General features: G+C 43.5%; 1 protein-coding gene across 5 annotated transcripts in view; it reads left to right on the plus strand.

The window, feature by feature from the left end:
- Positions 1-19,055, plus strand: part of SVEP1 (sushi, von Willebrand factor type A, EGF and pentraxin domain containing 1) — a 459,579-nt gene that overhangs the window by 312,179 nt on the left and 128,345 nt on the right. For all 5 annotated transcript variants that reach the window (XM_040417268.1, XM_040417271.1, XM_040417270.1 and 2 more), the window contains 3 exons: positions 2,871-2,955; positions 3,209-3,400; positions 18,124-18,291. In XM_040417268.1, coding sequence (XP_040273202.1) covers positions 2,871-2,955; positions 3,209-3,400; positions 18,124-18,291 — 445 coding nt within the window. The remainder of the gene's footprint in view (positions 1-2,870; positions 2,956-3,208; positions 3,401-18,123; positions 18,292-19,055) is intronic.

The following is a 19,055-nucleotide window of genomic DNA, read 5'->3' on the forward strand; positions in this document are numbered from 1 at the left end:
CATTGTTCTTCACCAAACTGTTGTTGGATTGTTGGAAGAAGTTGCTGTTGGAGGGTGTTTTGGTACCATTCTTTATTCATGGCTGTGTTTTTGGGCAAAATTGTGAGTGAGCCCACTCCCTTGGATGAGAAGCAACCCCACACATGAATGGTCTCAGGATGCTTTACTGTTGGCATGACACAGGACGCGCTCACCTTTTCTTCTCCGGACAAGCCTTTTTCCAGATGCCCCAAACAATCGGAAAGAGGCTTCATCGGAGAATATGACTTTGCCCCAGTCCTCAGCAGTTCATTCACCATAATTTCTGCAGAAGATCAATCTGTCCCTGATATTTTTTTTGGAGAGAAGTGGCTTCTTTGCTGCCCTTCTTGGCACCAGGCCATCTTCCAAAAGTCTTCGCCTCACTGTGCGTGCAGATGCGCTCACACCTGCCTGCTGCCATTCCTGAGCAAGCTCTGCACTGGTGGCACTCCGATCCCGCAGCTGAATCCTCTTTAGGAGACGATCCTGGCGCTTGCTGGACTTTCTTGGACGCCCTGAAGCCTTCTTAACAAGAATTGAACCTCTTTTCTTGAAGTTCTTGATGATCCTATAAATTGTTGATTGAGGTGCAATCTTAGTAGCCACAATATCCTTGCCTGTGAAGCCATTTTTATGCAACGCAATGATGGCTGCACGCGTTTCTTTGCAGGTCACCATGGTTAACAATGGAAGAACAATGATTTCAAGCATCACCCTCCTTTTAACATGTCAAGTCTGCCATTTTAACCCAATCAGCCTGACATAATGATCTCCAGCCTTGTGCTCGTCAACATTCTCACCTGAGTTAACAAGACGATTACTGAAATGATCTCAGCAGGTCCTTTAATGACAGCAATGAAATGCAGTGGAAAGTTTTTTTTGGGATTAAGTTAATTTTCATGGCAAAGAAGGACTATGCAATTCATCCGATCACTCTTCATAACATTCTGGAGTATATGCAAATTGCTATTATAAAAATTTAAGCGGCAACTTTTCCAATTTCCAATATTTATGTAATTCTCAAAACTTTTGGCCACGACTGTATGTATAGTTAAAAAAAAAAGTTTGCACTCAATATTTTCCCATAATGAAATCAACATTGATATGGTGTTGATGATCACTGTCACCTACACAGTCACACCTATTGCCTGGGAAAATTTTGAGGGTGGTGCAGAGCTAGATCAGAGCTGTAGCCCTTTTTACTCCAAGGGTTGTGAGGGTCCCACAGATCACAACTACTCAATCACAAATTAAAGGCATATCCTAATGACCTGGTTTAAATTTTTGAAATGTGAATAACCTTTAACTTAGTTCATGTTATATGCTGTTTAGCTTATGTTGTACACATCAACAAAAATATTCATCTACAGTGCATTCAGCAAGTCTTCAGACTCACTTTGTTACATCTTGTTTTACATTTTGTTATGTTGCGGCCTTGTTCTAAGAATTTTAGAAACGTTTGTACATTTATTAAAGGAAAAACGTAAATTCAAACATAAGCATTCAAACCCTTTGCTATAACATTTGAAATTTAGCTCTGGGGGCCTCACATTTCTCCTGATCATCTTTAAGATGTCTCCACACCTTGACTGGATTCCACCTGTGGAAAATTCATTTGACTGGACATGATTTGGAAATATACACCCCTGTCTATATAAGGTCTCACAGTTGACAATTCAAATCAAAGTAAAAACTAAACCATGAAGAGAAAATAACTACTCATATTGCTCACAGGATTGCACGGAGGCACAGATCTAGAGAAGGGTACAAAACATTTCTGCTATACTAAAAGTTCCATAGAGAACAGTGGCCTTCTTAATTGTTAAACAGAAGAAGTTTGGAACAACCAGGATTCTTCCTAGAACTGGACACCTCACCAGACTAAGTAATTGGAGGAGCAGGGCCTTATTAAGAGAGGTGTCCATCAATATGGGCTTTATAACAGAGTGACCAAAAAGAAGCCTATCCTCAGGAAAAGACACATGATAGTTTGCAAAAAATGCACCTAAGGTACCGCCACACTGTGAAAAACTAAATTCTCTGGTCTGAAGAAACGAACATTGATCTTTGGCCTCAATTGTAAGCATCATGTTTGGAGGAAAACCAGGCACTGCCCAATACTATCCATACAGCGAAGCAGCATGGTGCTGGCAGAGTCATGCTGTGGGGGTGTTTCTCAGCAGCTGGGATGGGGAGACTGGTCATAGTTGAGAGAAAGCTAAATGGAGCAAATCACAGAGATATTCTTAATGATACCCTGATCCAGTGTGCTTTGAACATCAGACTGGGCTGATTGTTTACCTTCCCAGACAATGACGATAAGCACACAGCCAAGACAACATAGGAGTGGTTTAGGGACAACTCTGTGAATGTCCTTAAGTGACACAGCCAGAGTCCTGACTTGAACCCAATCCAGCATCTATGGGGAGACCTGAAAATGCCTGTCCATCGATGGTCCCCATTCAACCTGACAGAGCTTCAGAGGATCTGCAGAGAAGAATGGCAGAAAATCCCCAAATCCCCAAACCTTGTAGCATCACACCCAAGAAAACTGGAGGCTGTAATTGCTGCCAAAGGTGCTTCAACTAAATACTGAGTAAAGGGTCTGAATACTTAAGATTTTAGTTGTTTGAACATTCTGTTTTCACTTTGTCATTATAGGGTATTGAGTGCAGATTGATGGGGGAAATTTTGAACTTATTTTATTTTAGCACAAGGCTGTAACATAACAAAATGGAGAAAAAGTCTGAAGACCTTACGAATGCACTGTTATTTGAGTAATTTTTCTGCATGCATAGACACATTTTACTGTTTTAATGCTTCTTTTTTCTCTTTGTAATTTTTTAAAGCTGTGTCATGTGGCGAGCCACCAAGTCCAGAACATGGAGGCATTGTGGGCTCCAATTTCACCTATGGCATGACAGTTATTTTCAGGTAAAATTATGCTTTAGTTTATTTCTATAACAAAATACCAATACACAAAATGTAATTGTGTGCTTTCTTGTTTAAATGAACAAATAAACAATAATCTGATCAGTACTGATTCCATTTTGGAGCTTTACGGTATATGCAGTATATTAAACAATAAAATCAAAATCAAATATTTGCTGTACTACAAATGCATTATTGATTTCCCGATTGTATATGCCAAAGTTTTATTAAGTGCCTTCGATTTCTATCACTGTAGATGCAATAATGGATATACATTATTAGGCAGTGAAGAAACTGTATGTCTTGCTGATGGTTCCTGGAACAATCAAGTCCCATCTTGTGAGTCAGTCACTTGCTCCAAACCAAAGGAAATAGCTTATGGGAATTTAACTTTAAGTGGTCTAACATACAAGTCAACAGCATCATATCAGTGTGACACAGGATACAGGTAACTATAAAAAAAAGGAAAAATACAACAGCTTATGTTTGTTTAATATAATAATAAAAGGTACCAGTAATAGTCTCATCACGTTGAGACTATTAATTGGTATCTTAGCCTTTGAAAAGTTTTTCTGGAGTTTCAAGTTTTTGTTCTGTTGTTTTATTTGTTTGTGGTACTGTTCTTTTTTTATGTTATGGATTGTTTAACTTATTATTAGTGTTGATCGAGCATGCTCAACTGAACACCAGTTCGGCTCGAGCATCACGATGCTCGGAACATTGCGGTGTTCGGCCAAATACCGCGTGTGCTCGAGCGCGATGCTCGAGTCTTCTCCCTGCACGTTTTTTGGCTGCTACGCAGGCAATAAACGTGCAGGTAAGTGCTGCCACTCACTGTAATGCCATAGACATGTTGGTTACTGGCATTACAGTGATTGGCTGGCCGAAACATGTCATCGGGTTCTATAAAGCACCCGATGACACGTGGTTCAGCTCAGTCTTAGTCAGGTAGAGCTGTGCTGTAGAAGGGACGGATAGTGTAGGGAATTGAATTACATTTTTTTTTGTTAGGCAGGGTTGAAGTTAGAGACCCAAAACTCCTTTTAAGGACTATTGTTGTGTCTGTCAGCAATATATATTTTTTAGCGCAACCTGCGCTCAATTGCGTGCAATTGTAGAGACCCAAAAGTCCTTTTCAGGACTATTGTTGTATCTGGCAGCAATATATATTATTAGCGCAACCTGCGCTAAATTGCATGCAATTGTTAGAGACCCAAAATTCCTTTTAAGGACTATTGTTGTATCTGGCAGCAATATATATTTTTAGTGCAACCTGCGCTAAATAGCTTGCAATTGTTTAGTCGCATCAGGCAGCGACATTATCTGTGCTACATCTCCTGTGTAAGGGCTCTTTCACACTTGCGTTGTCCGGATCCGTCGTGCACTCCATTTGCCGGAGGTGCCCGCCGGATCCGGAAAAACGCAAGTGAACTGAAAGCATTTGAAGACGGATCCGTCTTCAAAATGCGTTGAGTGTTACTATGGCAGCCAGGACGCTATTAAAGTCCTGGTTGCCATAGTAGTAGTGGGGAGCGGGGGAGCAGTATACTTACAGTCCGTGCGGCTCCCGGGGCGCTCCAGAATGACGTCAGAGCGCCCCATGCGCATGGATGACGTGATCCATGTGATCACATGATCCATGCACGTGGGGCGCCCTGACGTCACTCTGGAGCGCCCGGGGAGCCGCACGGACGGTAAGTATACTGCTCCCCCGCTCCCCACTACACTTTACCATGGCTGCCAGGACTTTAGCGTCCTTGCAGCCATGGTAACCATTCACAAAAAAGCTAAACGTCGGATCCGGCAATGCGCCGAAACAACGTTTAGCTTAAGGCCGGATCCGGATTAATGCCTTTCAATGGGCATTAATTCCAGATCCGGCCTTGCGGCAAGTGTACAGGATTTTTGGCCGGAGCAAAAAGCGCAGCATGCTGCAGTATATTCTCCGGCCAAAAAACGTTCCGGTCCGGAACTGAAGACATCCTGAACGGATTTCTCTCCATTCAGAATGCATGGGGATAATCCTGATCAGTATTCTTCCGGCATAGAGCCCCGACGACGGAACTCTATGCCGGAAGAAAAGAACGCAAGTGTGAAAGAGCCCTAACGTGTGCACAGCCTAAAAATATCTGTGACATACAGTGTACTTCTTCCGTAGACGCTGCGGACAGCGACATTATCTGCGCTACATCTCCTGTTTAACATGTGTGCATCCTCAAAATATCTGTGACGTCCAGTGTACTTTTTCCGTAGACGGTGTCCACTGCGGGCAGTTAGGCCTCTTTCACATGGGCGTCATGTTTTTGGCCCGGATAAGATGCAGGTGCGTCATCCGCACGAGTGCAAAACATTGTAATGCATTTTGCACGCACGTGAGAAAAATCGGCATGTTTGGTACCCAAACCCGAACTTCTTCACAGAAGTTCGGGTTTGGGTTAGATGTTGTGTAGATTGTATTATTTCCCCTTATAACATGGTTATAAGGGAAAATAATAGCATTCTTAATACAGAAGGCTTAGTACAATAGGGCTAGAGGGGTTAAAAAATATAAAAAATTATTTAACTCACCTTAATCCACTTGTTCGCGCAGCCCGGCTTCTCTTCTGTCTTCTTCTTTGAGGAAAAGGACCTTCGATGATGTCACTGTGCTCATCACATGGTCCATCACATGATCTTTTACCATGGTGATGGCTCATGTGACAGACCATGTGATGAGCGTAGTGACGTCACCACAGGTCCTTTTCCTACTGCACAGCAAAGATGAAGACAGAAGAAAAGCCGGGCTGCGCGAACAAGTGGATTAAGGTGAGTTAAATTATATATATATATATTTTTTAACCCCATCCAGCCCTATTGTACAGTACTATGCATTCTGTATTAAGAATGCTATTATTTTCCCTTATAACCATGTTATAAAGGAAAATAATAATGATCGTCTCCTAGCAACCGTGCGTGAAAATCGCACCGCATCCACACTTGCTTGCGGATGCTTGCGATTTTCATGCAGCGCTATTCACTTTTATGGGGCCTGCGTTGCGCGGAAAACGCACAAAGAGGAGCATGCTGCGATTTTCACGCAATGCACAAGTAATGCGTGAAAACCACCGCTCATCTGCACAGCCCCATAGAAATGAATGGGTCCGGATTCAGTGCGGGTGCAATGTGTTCACCTCACGCATCGCACCCGCGCGGAAATCTAGCCCGTCTGAAAGAGGCCTTACATCACCTGCGCTACATCTCCTGTATAATGTTTGCGCATCCTCAAAATCTCCGTGACATCCAGTGTACTTTCTCCGTAGACACTGTGGACAGTGATATTACCTGCGCTACATCTCCTGTATAACGTTTCCGCATCCCAAATATTTGTGACATTGACTGTAATTTTTTCTTTGCCGCTGGTGACAGCAGCACCATTATCTGTGGTACCTCTAATGTATAATGTTTTCGCATCCCAAATATCAGTCAGATTGACTGTAATTTTTTATTAGCCGCTGGTGACAGCAGTGACATTACCTGCACTACATCTCCTGTGTAACGTTAGCTGCTGGTGACAGAAGCGACATTACCTGCCCTGCATCTTCTGTATAACGTTAGCCGCTGGTGATAGCAGCGACATTACCTGCGGTACATCTTCTGTATAACGTTAGCTGCTGGTGACGGCATCGACATTACCTGCGCTACATCTCCTGTATAACGTTTGCACATCCTAAATATCAGTGACATTCAGTTGAATTTATTTGCGCATACACTTACAAAAACCCAGCCACCCACCCACAGTCCATAGCACTAAATGCACACCTTTCCAAATTGCTGGCCCTGGAAATGTTGCCATTTAGGCTTGTGGACACTGAGGCTTTCCGCAGCCTGATGGCGGCAGCCGTCCCTCGTTACTCAGTCCCCAACCGCCACTATTTTTCATGGTGTTCCATCCTCGCCTTACAACAGAATGTGTCCCGTAACATCACCCGTGCCCTGACCAACGCAGTTATTGGGAAGGTCCACTTAACAACTGACACATGGACAAGTACTTTTGGCAAGGGACGCTACATTTCCTTGATGGCACACTGGGTGAACGTTGTGGAGGCCTGGAGTGAGTCGTTTCCTGGGATGGCATAGGTGCTACTGATGCCAAGGACTGCGGGCCCTACTTCCATCAAGATTTCCGCCACCACCTACATTAATGGCTGCAACCCCCCCTCCTCCACCTCCTCCTCAACTTCCACCTCTGAATTCTCATCTTGCAGCACCAGTCATCCATCAGTCAGTAGCTGAAAGCAGTGTAGCACTGCAGTGTGGAAGCGGCAACAGGTTCAGCGGTTTCTCAAAACCTACCCCAATTTGCCAGAGTTACTGGAGAAGATGCGCCACGTGTGTGCCCATTTCTGAAAGTCATCTATGGCTGCTGCCGGTCTGGCAATACTACAGCAGCGCTTGCAATTGCCAGCTCACCGACTGTTGTGAGACGTGAGCACGTGCTGGAACTCCACGTTCCACATGTTGGCCAGGCTTTGTGAGCAGCAGAGGGCAGTAGTGTTATACCAGCTGCAACATGGTCATCGCCTTTCCAGTCAGCTTCCGCTCTTCACAAGCGACGAGTGGGCATGGATGTATGACCACTGTGAGGTTTTACGCAACTTTGAGGAATCAACACAGATGGTGAGCGGCGATGCCGCTATTATCAGCATAACCATCCCACTTCGTTGTGTACTGAACTGCTCGCTGCTCACAATGAAGGCGGACGCTTTGCATGTGGAAGAGGTGGAAATGGGGGAAGACAGTACACAGGGTGATAGCCAGACCACCCTACGTTCGTCTTCTCAGCGCAAATAGGATGATGATGAGGAGGAGGAGGAGCAGGAGACGGTTGCCTCTGCTACAGAGGGTAGTACCCACAGCAGGTTTATTCCATCTGTTCAGAGTGAATGGGGAGGAGGATGAGGGGATTGAAAGTCATCCTCCTGGTCAGCTCAGCAGCAGGCTCTCAACCATAATTTTTTTCGATGGTCAGCTCAGCAGCAGGCCCTCGCCCATAATTTTTTCCATGGTCAGATCAGCAGCAGGCCCTCGCCCCTAATGTTTTAGATAGTCAGCCCAGCAGCAGGTCCTCACCCATAAAGTTTTAGATTGTTAGATCAGCAGTAGGCACTCACCCCTAATGTTTTAGAGAGTCAGCTCAGCAGCAGACCCTCACCACTAATGTTTTAGATGGTCAGCTCAGCAGCAGACCCTCACCCCTAATGTTTTAGATAGTAGATAGCTCAGCAGCAGATCCTCACCCCTAATGTTTTAGATAGTAGATAGCTCAGCAGCAGATCCTCACCCCTAATGTTTTAGATAGTAGATAGCTCAGCAGCAGATCCTCACCCCTAATGTTTTAGATGGTAGGATTAGCAGCAGGCCCTTGCCCCTAATGTTTTAGAGGGTCACCAGCAGGCCATAAATCATAATTTTTCAAGGGTGTGTAATAAAGGGTATATTGAAGAGCCGGTTCCTTGTAATTTTTGGCAGCCCTTTCACTTAGTGCATAGGCTTTATGAGTGTAGAAGTTTTACTTCCTGAACAATTGTACCACAATGTGAATGAGGCCCACATTTATGTGATATACAGGTTGTATCGGAGTGCCTCTTCCTTGTAATTTTTGGCAGCACTTGCATTTTATATACAAGTAAATATACAGGAAAGAATGTTTCCTAGCAATTTTTCCTCTAAAATCGATTTTATCTTTGCTTTTGTGCGTATTATTGTCAGTCTGTAAAAGTGGCATACTACTCGGACAACATCGTTCCCAACAGCAACCTGGGAGTCCAAGATGCATCCAGACATCCTCCCCATGCTGTTTCTGAACCATTTCAGTGGTGTTTCTATGAATTTCTGACCTTTTCATGTGAACCAGACACCCTCCCCTCTTCAGAGCAGGGGGTGCCTGGTTTAACCCCTTCCCGACACATGAGGTACTATTGCATCATGGAAGCCACTGCGTTCCCGCAATTTTACTTAATAGTACGTCATGGTGATCGGGAGGGGGCATCGGAGCGGTGCGCGCGCGATCACTACAGGGGCCCGGCAGTCTGTGGTAGCCGGGACCCTGCTGTATCCGCTGTAAAAGCCTATGCTGGCGGATTAACCCCTTCTCTACAGCGACATAGAAGGGATTTGTGTCAGGTGAGGGAGCGCATCGAGTCCCTGCGCTGCTGTGGCGGGGACTCAATGTGTCAGAAGGCAGCCCGATGCCGTGCAGAGGCTGCCCAATGCCTTGCACGGCATCGGGACCTGCCTTCTACGGGTGCCGAGGACATCTAGCCTCAGGCTGGGTCTCCTAGGCAACCTGTTTGTGTACTACTCACTGTATGTGATGCATTGCAGAGGGGATCAGACCCCCAAAAGTGAACATCAGAAATAAAGTAAAGAAAAAAAAGTGTTCTTAATAAAATTTATAAGGTAATAAAATTTATAAAGTAAAAAAAGAAAAAAAAATGCCCCTTTCCCCTTATTTTATAATAAAAAACAGAAAAAAAACCCACACATATTAGGTATTTCGGCGTCCATAATGACCGACTCTATAAATATATCACATGATCCACCCACCCTGTCCGATAAACACAATAAAAAATAAAAAAAGGTGTAAAAAAAAGCCATTTTTGTCACCTTACATCTCAAAAAGTGCAACACCAAGTGATCAAAAAGGTGTATGTCCCACAAAAGGGTATCAATAAAACCGTCACTTCACCACGCAAAAAATGAGCCCCTACCTAAGACAATCGCCCAAAAAATAAAAAGATCTATAGCTCTCAAAACATGGAGACACTAAAACATAATTTTTTTGTTTCAAAACTGCTATTAAGTGAAATACATAAAAAAAATATACATATTAGGTATCGTCACATCCGTAACAACCAGCTCTAAAAAATTATCACATGATATAACCCCTAACACCGTAAAAAAAATAAAAAATAAAAACTGTGTAAAAAAAGCTATTTTTGTAACATTACATCACAAAAATTGCAACAGCAAGTGATCAAAAAGGCATATGCCCCCGAAAATAGTACCAATAAAACCGTAACCTCATCCCACAAAAAATTAGACCCTACCTAACAGAATCGGTCAAAAAATAAAAAAGCTATCACTCTCAGACAATGGAGACACTAAAATATGTTTATTTCGGTTTCAAAAATGCTATTATTGTGTAAAACTTAAAAAAGTAGACATATTAGGTATTGCCGCATCCGTTTCGATCTGCTCTATAAAAAAGTCACATGACCTAATCCCTCAGGTAAATGCTGTAAAAATAAATAAATGAAAACTGCTCCAAAACAGCCAACATTTTGGTCACCTTGCCTCATAAAGTCTAATAATAAATGATCAAAAAATCAAATGTACCCAAAAATGGTACCAATAAAAATGTCAACTCTTGCTTCAGAAAACTAGCCTCTGCACAAGACGATCGGCAGAAAAATATAAAAATAGGGTGTTCAGAAAATGGAGATACAAAAACCAAATTTTTATTATGTAAAACTGAAACAAACATCATAGAAAGTAGACATATTTGATATCATTGCATCCATAACAACCTGCTCTATTAAAATAGTGCATGATCTAACCAGTCAGATGAATGTTGTTAAAAATTAAAAATAAAAACGGTGTCAAAACATCCATTTTTTTGTTACCTTGCCTCACAAAAACATAATATAGAGCAATTAAAAATCATATGTACCCCAAAATAGTACCAATAAAACTGGCACCTTATCCCATAGTTTCCAAAATGTGGTCACTTTTTTGAGTTTCTACTACAGGGGTGCATCACGGGGGCTTCAAATGGGACATGGCACCTAAAAACCAGTTCAGCTAAATCTGCCTTCCAAAAACCATATAGCGTTCCCTTCCTACTGCGCCCTGCCATGTGCCCGTACAGCAGTTTACGATCACATGTAAACCGCAGAAACAGGGTAATAAATATTGAGGTTTTTTTTATGTTAACCCTTGCTTTGCTACTGGAAAAAATGGATTAAAATGTAAAATCTGCCAAAAAAGTGAAATTCTGAAACTTCATCTCCATTTTCCATTAATTCTTGTGGAACACCTAAAGGGTTAACAAAGTTTATAAAATCTGTTTTGTATACCTTGAGGGGTGTAGTTTCTAAAATGGGGTCATTTTGGGGTGGTTTCTATTATGTTAGCCTCACAAAGTGACTTCAGACCTGAACTGGTCCTTAAAAAGTGGGTTTTGGAAATTTTCCAAAAAATTTCAAGATTTGCTTCCAAATTTTTAAGTCTTTTAAGGTCCCCAAAAAATAAAATGTCATTTTCAAAATGATCCAAACATGAAGTAGACATATGGGAAATGTAAAGAAATAACTATTATATGAGGTATTACTATCTATTATAAAAGTAGAGAAATTGAAATTAGAAAATTTGGGAATTTTTAAAATTTTTGGTAAATTTGGGATTTTTTCACAAATATATTAACTTATATATTAAATCATTAAGTACAATGTGTCACGAGAAAACAATCTCAGAATAGCTTGGATAAGTAAAATTGTTCCAAAGCTATTACCACATAAAGTGACACATGGAGGTGAAAACTGGCCCGGGGTAGAAGGGGTTAATGCTCAGATTCTCCCATTAACTTCCATTATGCTTGGGTGCTCGGTAGAGCACCTGAGCATCCCGAGGTGTTCTACTTTGGTGCTTGATCAACACTACCTATTTTTACTTATAAGCTTCAGCAACAAATTGGGACTTCTGCTATGGTATACATTAAAGGGGTTTTCCAGTTTGCATCAACATTCACTGAATTCATTTAAGAAGGCAGCTATAATTTTGGAATGTATTTATTTTACCTTTAATGCTCCTATCTTCCGTGTGGAGCTGAGATCACATGACCATGAAGCTTTTTCCTATTTTCTGTGATGTTATGTCCACAGGCGTGTCAAGCAGAGTGAGTGATAGGGGAGTGTCTATGTAACTAGCTGGTGGGAGGAGCTATAAACTAGCTGGGTGTTAGGGGCAGTGATAGGGTAGTGTCTATGTAACTAGCTGGTGGGAGGAGCTATAAACTAGCTGGGTGTTAGGGGCAGTGATAGGGGAGTGTCTATGTAACTAGCTGGTGGGAGGAGCTATAAACTAGCTGGGTGTTAGAGGCAGTGATAGGGCAGTGTCTATGTAACTAGCTGGTGGGAGGAGCTATAAACTAGCTGGGTGTTAGGGGCAGTGATAGGGGAGTGTCTATGTATCTAGCTGGTGGGAGGAGCTATAAACTAGCTGGGTGTTAGGGGCAGTGATAGGGGAGTTAGGTTGCACTTGCACTTTATATGTTTGTACTAGTGTTTGCCATATACCCGCAGTCTGAATGTAATTTTAAATGTTCTTAAATTTTCTGTGTGGCCAGAAATGGTTATGACTCTGTGAGTACTAATAAAATTGAGTATTATTTGAACTATAATTGACTATGGAGTTATAATTTTTTATTTAGGAATTGATCTATGTATCTTTATTGGTTCCGCTAAAGGTGATACTGGATTGCTTACGCAGTGAGTATAGGGAAACAGTTTTTGGTTTTTCATTTTTAGTGATAGGGGAGTGTCTATGTAACTAGCTGGTGGGAGGAGCTATAAACTAGCTGGGTGTTAGGGGCAGTGATAGGGTAGTGTCTATGTAACTAGCTGGTGGGAGGAGCTATAAACTAGCTGGGTGTTAGGGGCAGTGATAGGGGAGTGTCTATGTAACTAGCTGGTGGGAGGAGCTATACAATAGCTGGGTGGTGTTAGGGGCAGTGATAGGGGAGTGTCTATGTAACTAGCTGGTGGGAGGAGCTATAAACTAGCTGGGTGTTGTTAGGGGCAGTGATAGGGGAGTGTCTATGTAACTAGCTGGTGGGAGGAGCTATAAACTAGCTGGGTGTTGTTAGGGGCAGTGATAGGGGAGTGTCTATGTAACTAGCTGGTGGGAGGAGCTATAAACTAGCTGGGTGTTGTTAGGGGCAGTGATAGTAGAGTGTCTATGTAACTAGCTGGTGGGAGGAGCTATAAACTAGCTGGGTGTTGTCGGAGCTATGACACAGAAAAGAAAAGTGCATCATGGGTTTATTTGGAAACAGGAACAGGAAGTGCAGAGTGATTTGTTTACAATGGGGAAAACGGGTCAGGAGTAGTGTTGGTCGAGCACCAAAGTGCCCGGGTGCTTGAGTAGAACACCTCGGGATGTTCGGGTGCTCTACAAAGCACCCGAGCACTATGGAAGTCAATAGGAGAACCCGAGCATTAAACCAAGCAGCCCCTGCTCTGAAGAGGGGAGGGTGCCTGATACATAGGAAAAGGTCAGAAATTGATAGAAACACAACTTAAATGGTTCAGGAACAGCATGGGGATGATGTCTGGATGCATCTTGGACTCCAAGGTCACTGCTGGGAACCATGTTGTCTGAGTAGTACGCCACTTTTACAGACTGACAATAACACACACAAAACCAAAGATAAAATCGATTTTAGAGGAAAAATTGTTAGGAAACATTCTTTCCTGTATATTTACTTGTATATAAAGTGCAAGTGCTGCCAAAAATTACACAGAAGAGGCACTCCGATACAACCTGTATATCACATAATGGAGGGCCTCATTCACATTGTGGTACAATTGTTCAGGTAGTGAATCTTCTAGACTCATAAAGCCTATGCACTAAGTGAAAGGTCTGACCATCTAAAACATTAGGGGCGAGTGCCTGCTGCTGATCTGACCTTCTAAATCATTATGGGTGAGGGCTTGCTGCTGAGCTGACCCTCTAAAACATTATGGGCGAGTGCCTGCTGCTGATTAGTGTTGATCACGAATATTCGAATTTCGAATTTTTATCGCGAATATAGGTACTTCGAAAATTTGTGAAAATTTTGAATATAGTTATATATATTCGAAATTTCGAATATTGGAATTTTTCCCGATTTTTTTTTTTTTTTTTTCGATTTTTTTTTTTTTTTTATCAGTACACATGATCCCTCACTGCTTTTAGCTTGTGGGCCAATAAGAAGGCTGCAATATACTTGACTTTAGTAGTAGTAGTGTTTGTGAATTTTGCTCTATATTTGTTTTTTTTAATATTCGCTATATTGCTATATATTCTTGTTTTAGAATATTACGAATATTCGAAAAAACGAAGTTATAGCAATATAGAGAATATTCGAAAAAAATTGAATAGAGCAATTTAGCTAATATAGTAATATTCTTTGAGCTGAAAAATTTGCAAAAAAAATTCGAATACGAAAATTCGAATTCCGAAAATTCGCATATTACACAATCATTACCTTTCCGATTTTTTGAGTAAAAAAAATCCGCGAATTTTCGAATTTGCGAATTTTCAACAAATATTCTTCAAAATTTTCGCGAAATATCGCGAATTCGAATATGACCACTGCCACTCATCACTACTGCTGATCTGACCATCTAAAACATTAGGGGCGAGGGCCTGCTGCTGATCTGACTATCTAAAACATCAACGGCGAGGGCCTGCTGCTGAGCTGAACCTCTAAAACATTAGGGGCGAGTGCCTGCTGCAGATCTGACTATCTAAAACATTTGGGGCGAGGTCCTGCTGCTGATCTGACCATCTAAAACATTAGAATGAGGGTCTGCTGCTGAGCTGACCATCTAAAACATTAGGGGTGAGGGTCTGCTGCTAAACGGACCTTCTAAAACATTAGTGGTGAGTGCCTACTGCTGATCTGACCATCTAAAACATTAGGGTGGGGGCCTGCTGGTGACCCTCTAAAACATTAAGAACCAGGGCCTGCTAGTGACCCTCTAAAACATTATGGGCGAGGGCCTGCTGGTGACCCTCAAAAACATTATGGGAGAGGTCCTGCTGGTGAACCTCTAAAACATTATGGGTAAGGGCCTGCTGGTGACACTCAAAAACATTATGGTTGAGGGCCTGCTGGTGACCCTCAAAAACCTTATGAGTGAGGGCATGATGTTGAAGCTCAAAAACATTATGGGCGATGGCCTGCTGGTAACACTCTAAAACATTATGGGCTCGGGCCTGCTGGTGACCCTCAAAAACATTATGGTTGAGGGCCTGCTGGTTACCCTCAAAAACATAATGGGCGGGGACCTTCTGGTGACCCTCTAAAACATTATGGGTGAGGGCCTGCTGCTGAGCTGACCCTCTAAAACATTAGAAGCAAGAGCAGCCTAATAAGCATGTTGATATGATGGATGAGGAGGAGGAGGACAAGAAAAGTTAGATTGAACCATATACCCTTTATAGTGGTGGAAGGGGTGCATGGGAATACAGTGTATTCAATACATCATAAAAGCCACATTTAAAGTGCCTTTATGTTCAGCCGCTTTTCTCTGTTGGAGTAGAGAAGTCAGGGACAATCCAGGCCTTGTTCATTTTGATAAGAGTCTACCGGTCAGCATTTTCAGTTGACAGGCAGATGCGCTTATCAGTTATTATGCCCCCAGCAGCACTAAATACACGCTCAGACAAGGCCAGCACCTCCAAGGCATAGAGCGCCACTTCTCGTGCCACATGTCCAGCTTGGACACCCAATAGTTGTAAGGCACAGAGGGATCACTGAGGACACTGACACAGTCTGCTACGTACTCCTTCACCATCTTCACGTACTCCTTCACCAAAATTTTTCACTCCTTGTGACACTAGGCCGCGCATCAGGTTGAGGGTGCTGGCGGGGTGTCATGAAACTGTCCCAGGCCTTGGAGAGTGTTGCCCTGCCTCTGTTGTAACTGCTATGTGTTCCCCTCATCTCCCCTCCTCGATTGGCCAAGTAAATACATACTCTGCAGCCAACGTTGTCAGCTGGTAATTTTTCCACAAGGACCTTCTGGTATTGCACCATTTTGCTTGTCCTCTCCACCACAGGAATGAGAGATTAGAAGTTTTCTTTGTAGCGGGGGTCGAGAAGGGTGAACAACCAGTAATCGGTGTTGGCCAAAATGCGTACAACGCGAGGATCACAGGAAAGGCAGCCTAACATAAAGTCAGCCATGTGTGCCAGAGTCCCAACAGACAAGACTTCGCTGTCCTCATCAGGAGGATGACTCTCAATCTCCTCATCCTCTTCCTCCTCTTCTACCCATCCACGCTGAACAGATGTACTACCCTCTGTAGCGGAGGCAACAGTCTTCTCCTCCTCCTCCTCCTCCTCATCATCATCATCATCCAATTCGCACTGAGAAGACGAACAGAGGGTTGTCTGGCCATCCCCCTGTACTGTCTTTCCCATTTCCATCACCACAGCTCAGTCTGGTCCCTTATCCCCTGCCACAGCTCTGCGGTGGTGTGCTGTTTGTCACCTAAGCATATCAGTTTCAGCTTGGCCTGTTGCCGCTTCCCCACTGCAGTGCTACACTGCTTCCAGATACTGACTGATGTTTGACTGGTGCTGCAAGATGATAATTCAGAGGTGGAAGTGGAGGAGAAGGCGGAGGAGGAGAATGGGGGGTTGCAGCCACTAACGTAGGTGGTGGTGGAAACCCTGATGGAAGTAGGGCCCGAAATCCTTGGCGTCTGTAGTACCTGTACCATCCCAGGGTACGACTCGCTCCCGGCCTCCACAACATTCACCCAGGGTGCCGTCAGGAAAATGTAGCGTCCCTTGCCAAAAGCACTTGTCCATGTGTCAGTCGTTAAGCGGACCTTCCCAATAACTGCATTGGTCAGGGCACGGGTGATGTTAAGGGTCACATGCTGGTGTAAGGCTGGGACTGCACACCGTGAAAGATATTGGCGGCTGGGGCAGAGCAACGTGGGACGGCCACCTCCATCAGGCTGCTGAAAGCCTCAGTGTCCACAAGCCTAAATGGCAACATTTCCAGGGCCAGCAATTTGGAAAGGTGCGCATTTAGTGCTATGGCCTGTGGATGGGTGGCTGGGTATTTGCGCTTTCGTTCAAAGGCCTGGGATATAGATATCTGTATGCTGCGCTGGGACACAGAAGTGGATGTGCTAGCTGATGGTGCTTGCGAAGGTCCAGGTGCATGGCGGGAGGCATCCAGGCCTGCGTCTTGGACAGGGGATTGGCCAGCACGTAACACAGGGGAAGAGGAGGCAGTGGTGTGACCCGCAGACAATGATTGTGGACCCAAGCGTTCGGCCCACCTATTAGGGTGCTTTGATTATGTGGCTGATTATGCTGGTGGTAGTGAGATTGCTAATGTTCATGCCCCTGCTCATTTTGGTATTGCATGGGTTGCAAATGACAATTCTTTTATTGTCTGCACTTTCCTCAAAAAAGCGCCAGACTGCGGAACACCTAGCCCTTGGCAAGGGAGATTGCCGCAAGGGGGTGCTCCGGGGAACAATTGCGGCCCTGTTTGATGTGGCCTGCCTTCTCCCTTTTGCCACTCCACTGCCTACCTGGAGTCCTGGTAACCTTCAGTCACTAGCACAAGTAGTTATGACCTGTATCTTAAAAGAGAAGGATAACAGTGGGCAGTGACTGACCGGGGAAACCACCTTTTATGTGCCTGCTAACAAATCCCAGGGCGCCAAGTGTCCACTTCCCATAGGTCATGAAACTGCCCTACACCTGTGTACAAGGACTTGGCCAGTCATTGGCAAATTAGACCAATGCCTTGCCCCCTAATCTACTTTGAATTTGTGGCCAGGTGCTATCCCCATCACTGGTCAGCGAAGCGCATAAGAAACGCGACCGCACATTCCCTTGCAAACCCGTTCTCGAGCGTACACGTGGACGCCCGACAGGCTCAGCGAGAGAGACTCGCAGCGATATGGACACCGAAGTGGAATCCGCAAGAGGTACCGGAGACAAACCCGTCCGCAGCGTACTGCCACTAGCCCGACCAACCTGTCCCCGGCGGTCTTCCCCTCCGACGTACATGCAAACGTATCCCCGCGTCGGTTTGCAAAGGGGTCGGATCTGGTGTATCAGTGGAAACACACGTAACCTGTCCCGCAGCTCAACGAGGACCCTTTTTGGCCACACCGGAGAGGGAGACAGGTGGGGATCTTACAATGTCACAGATATTTTTAGGATGCGCACACGTTATACAGGAAGTGTAGCACAGATAATGTCGCTGTCCGCAGCGTCTATGAAAAAAAACAACAGATAATGTCACAGATGATTTTTAAAAATATTGTTTAGTAAAAGTGATTTTTTTACTCTGATTGTGATTTAATTAACAATTTTACATTTTTACTTAGTTTGCAGGGTCCATCGACTTTGGTGTGTGAAGCTTCTGGTAACTGGAGTAGCCAGCATCCATCCTGTCAACTTGTGAATTGTGGACCTCCTCCAGTTGTTAGGGATGCCATTTCCAAAGGACGCGACTTCACTTTTGGAAACAAAGTGACATACACTTGTAAGGAAGGGTAAGTCAGTCTCTAGTTTTGGGGATGCAAACCATATTATGTCAACTGGCAGCATGTGTGCCTCGCTTAACATATGCACTTGAAGCAATCATACATGGTCTCAACTGGAAATATAATCTTAATGACAAATTTGTCTAATCTGTTTTTCTTAACTTTAAAACTAATGGACCCCAGCACTCTTTAGCTCCACCTCAAGAACTGTAGATATCACACAAATTTTAGACAGCACTCCGTGATAATGATGATAGAAAATGATGATTTATTTCATATTATTTCAGCCGGACACAGTGGTACATAGGTTGCTTGCAGGTTGCTTGCAACGTTTCGGGCTAACATACACCCTTCATCAGGCACTAGCAGGATCAAAGGTTAGCGCCGGCAACATCTAACCTGTGGTCCTGCTAAAATAATATGAAATAAATCATCACTTTCTATCATCATTATCACGGAGTGCTGTCTGTTTTTCTTAACATTTTTGGTACTTTATGATTGGTAGTCATTTATGGTTCAGATAAATGTCAAGCGCATATCAATTTACAGAATATTATATCAGCCTAAAAAAAAAATCATACATTTACTGCTTGCACATAAATATGTAGAATTTATTACCACCTACTCTAGATTATTCCTATACAGTGCAATAAAATACCTAAGAAAATAACCATGTATTTAAAAACAGCAACTTCCTTTGGTTGTGGTAAACGCCCAACCCTAAACACTATTGTCTTCTTTTTTCATCTAATTAGATACAATTTTTTATATTT

Source organism: Bufo bufo, chromosome 2, assembly GCF_905171765.1.
Source record: "Bufo bufo chromosome 2, aBufBuf1.1, whole genome shotgun sequence".
NCBI classification, from domain to species: Eukaryota; Metazoa; Chordata; class Amphibia; order Anura; family Bufonidae; genus Bufo; species Bufo bufo.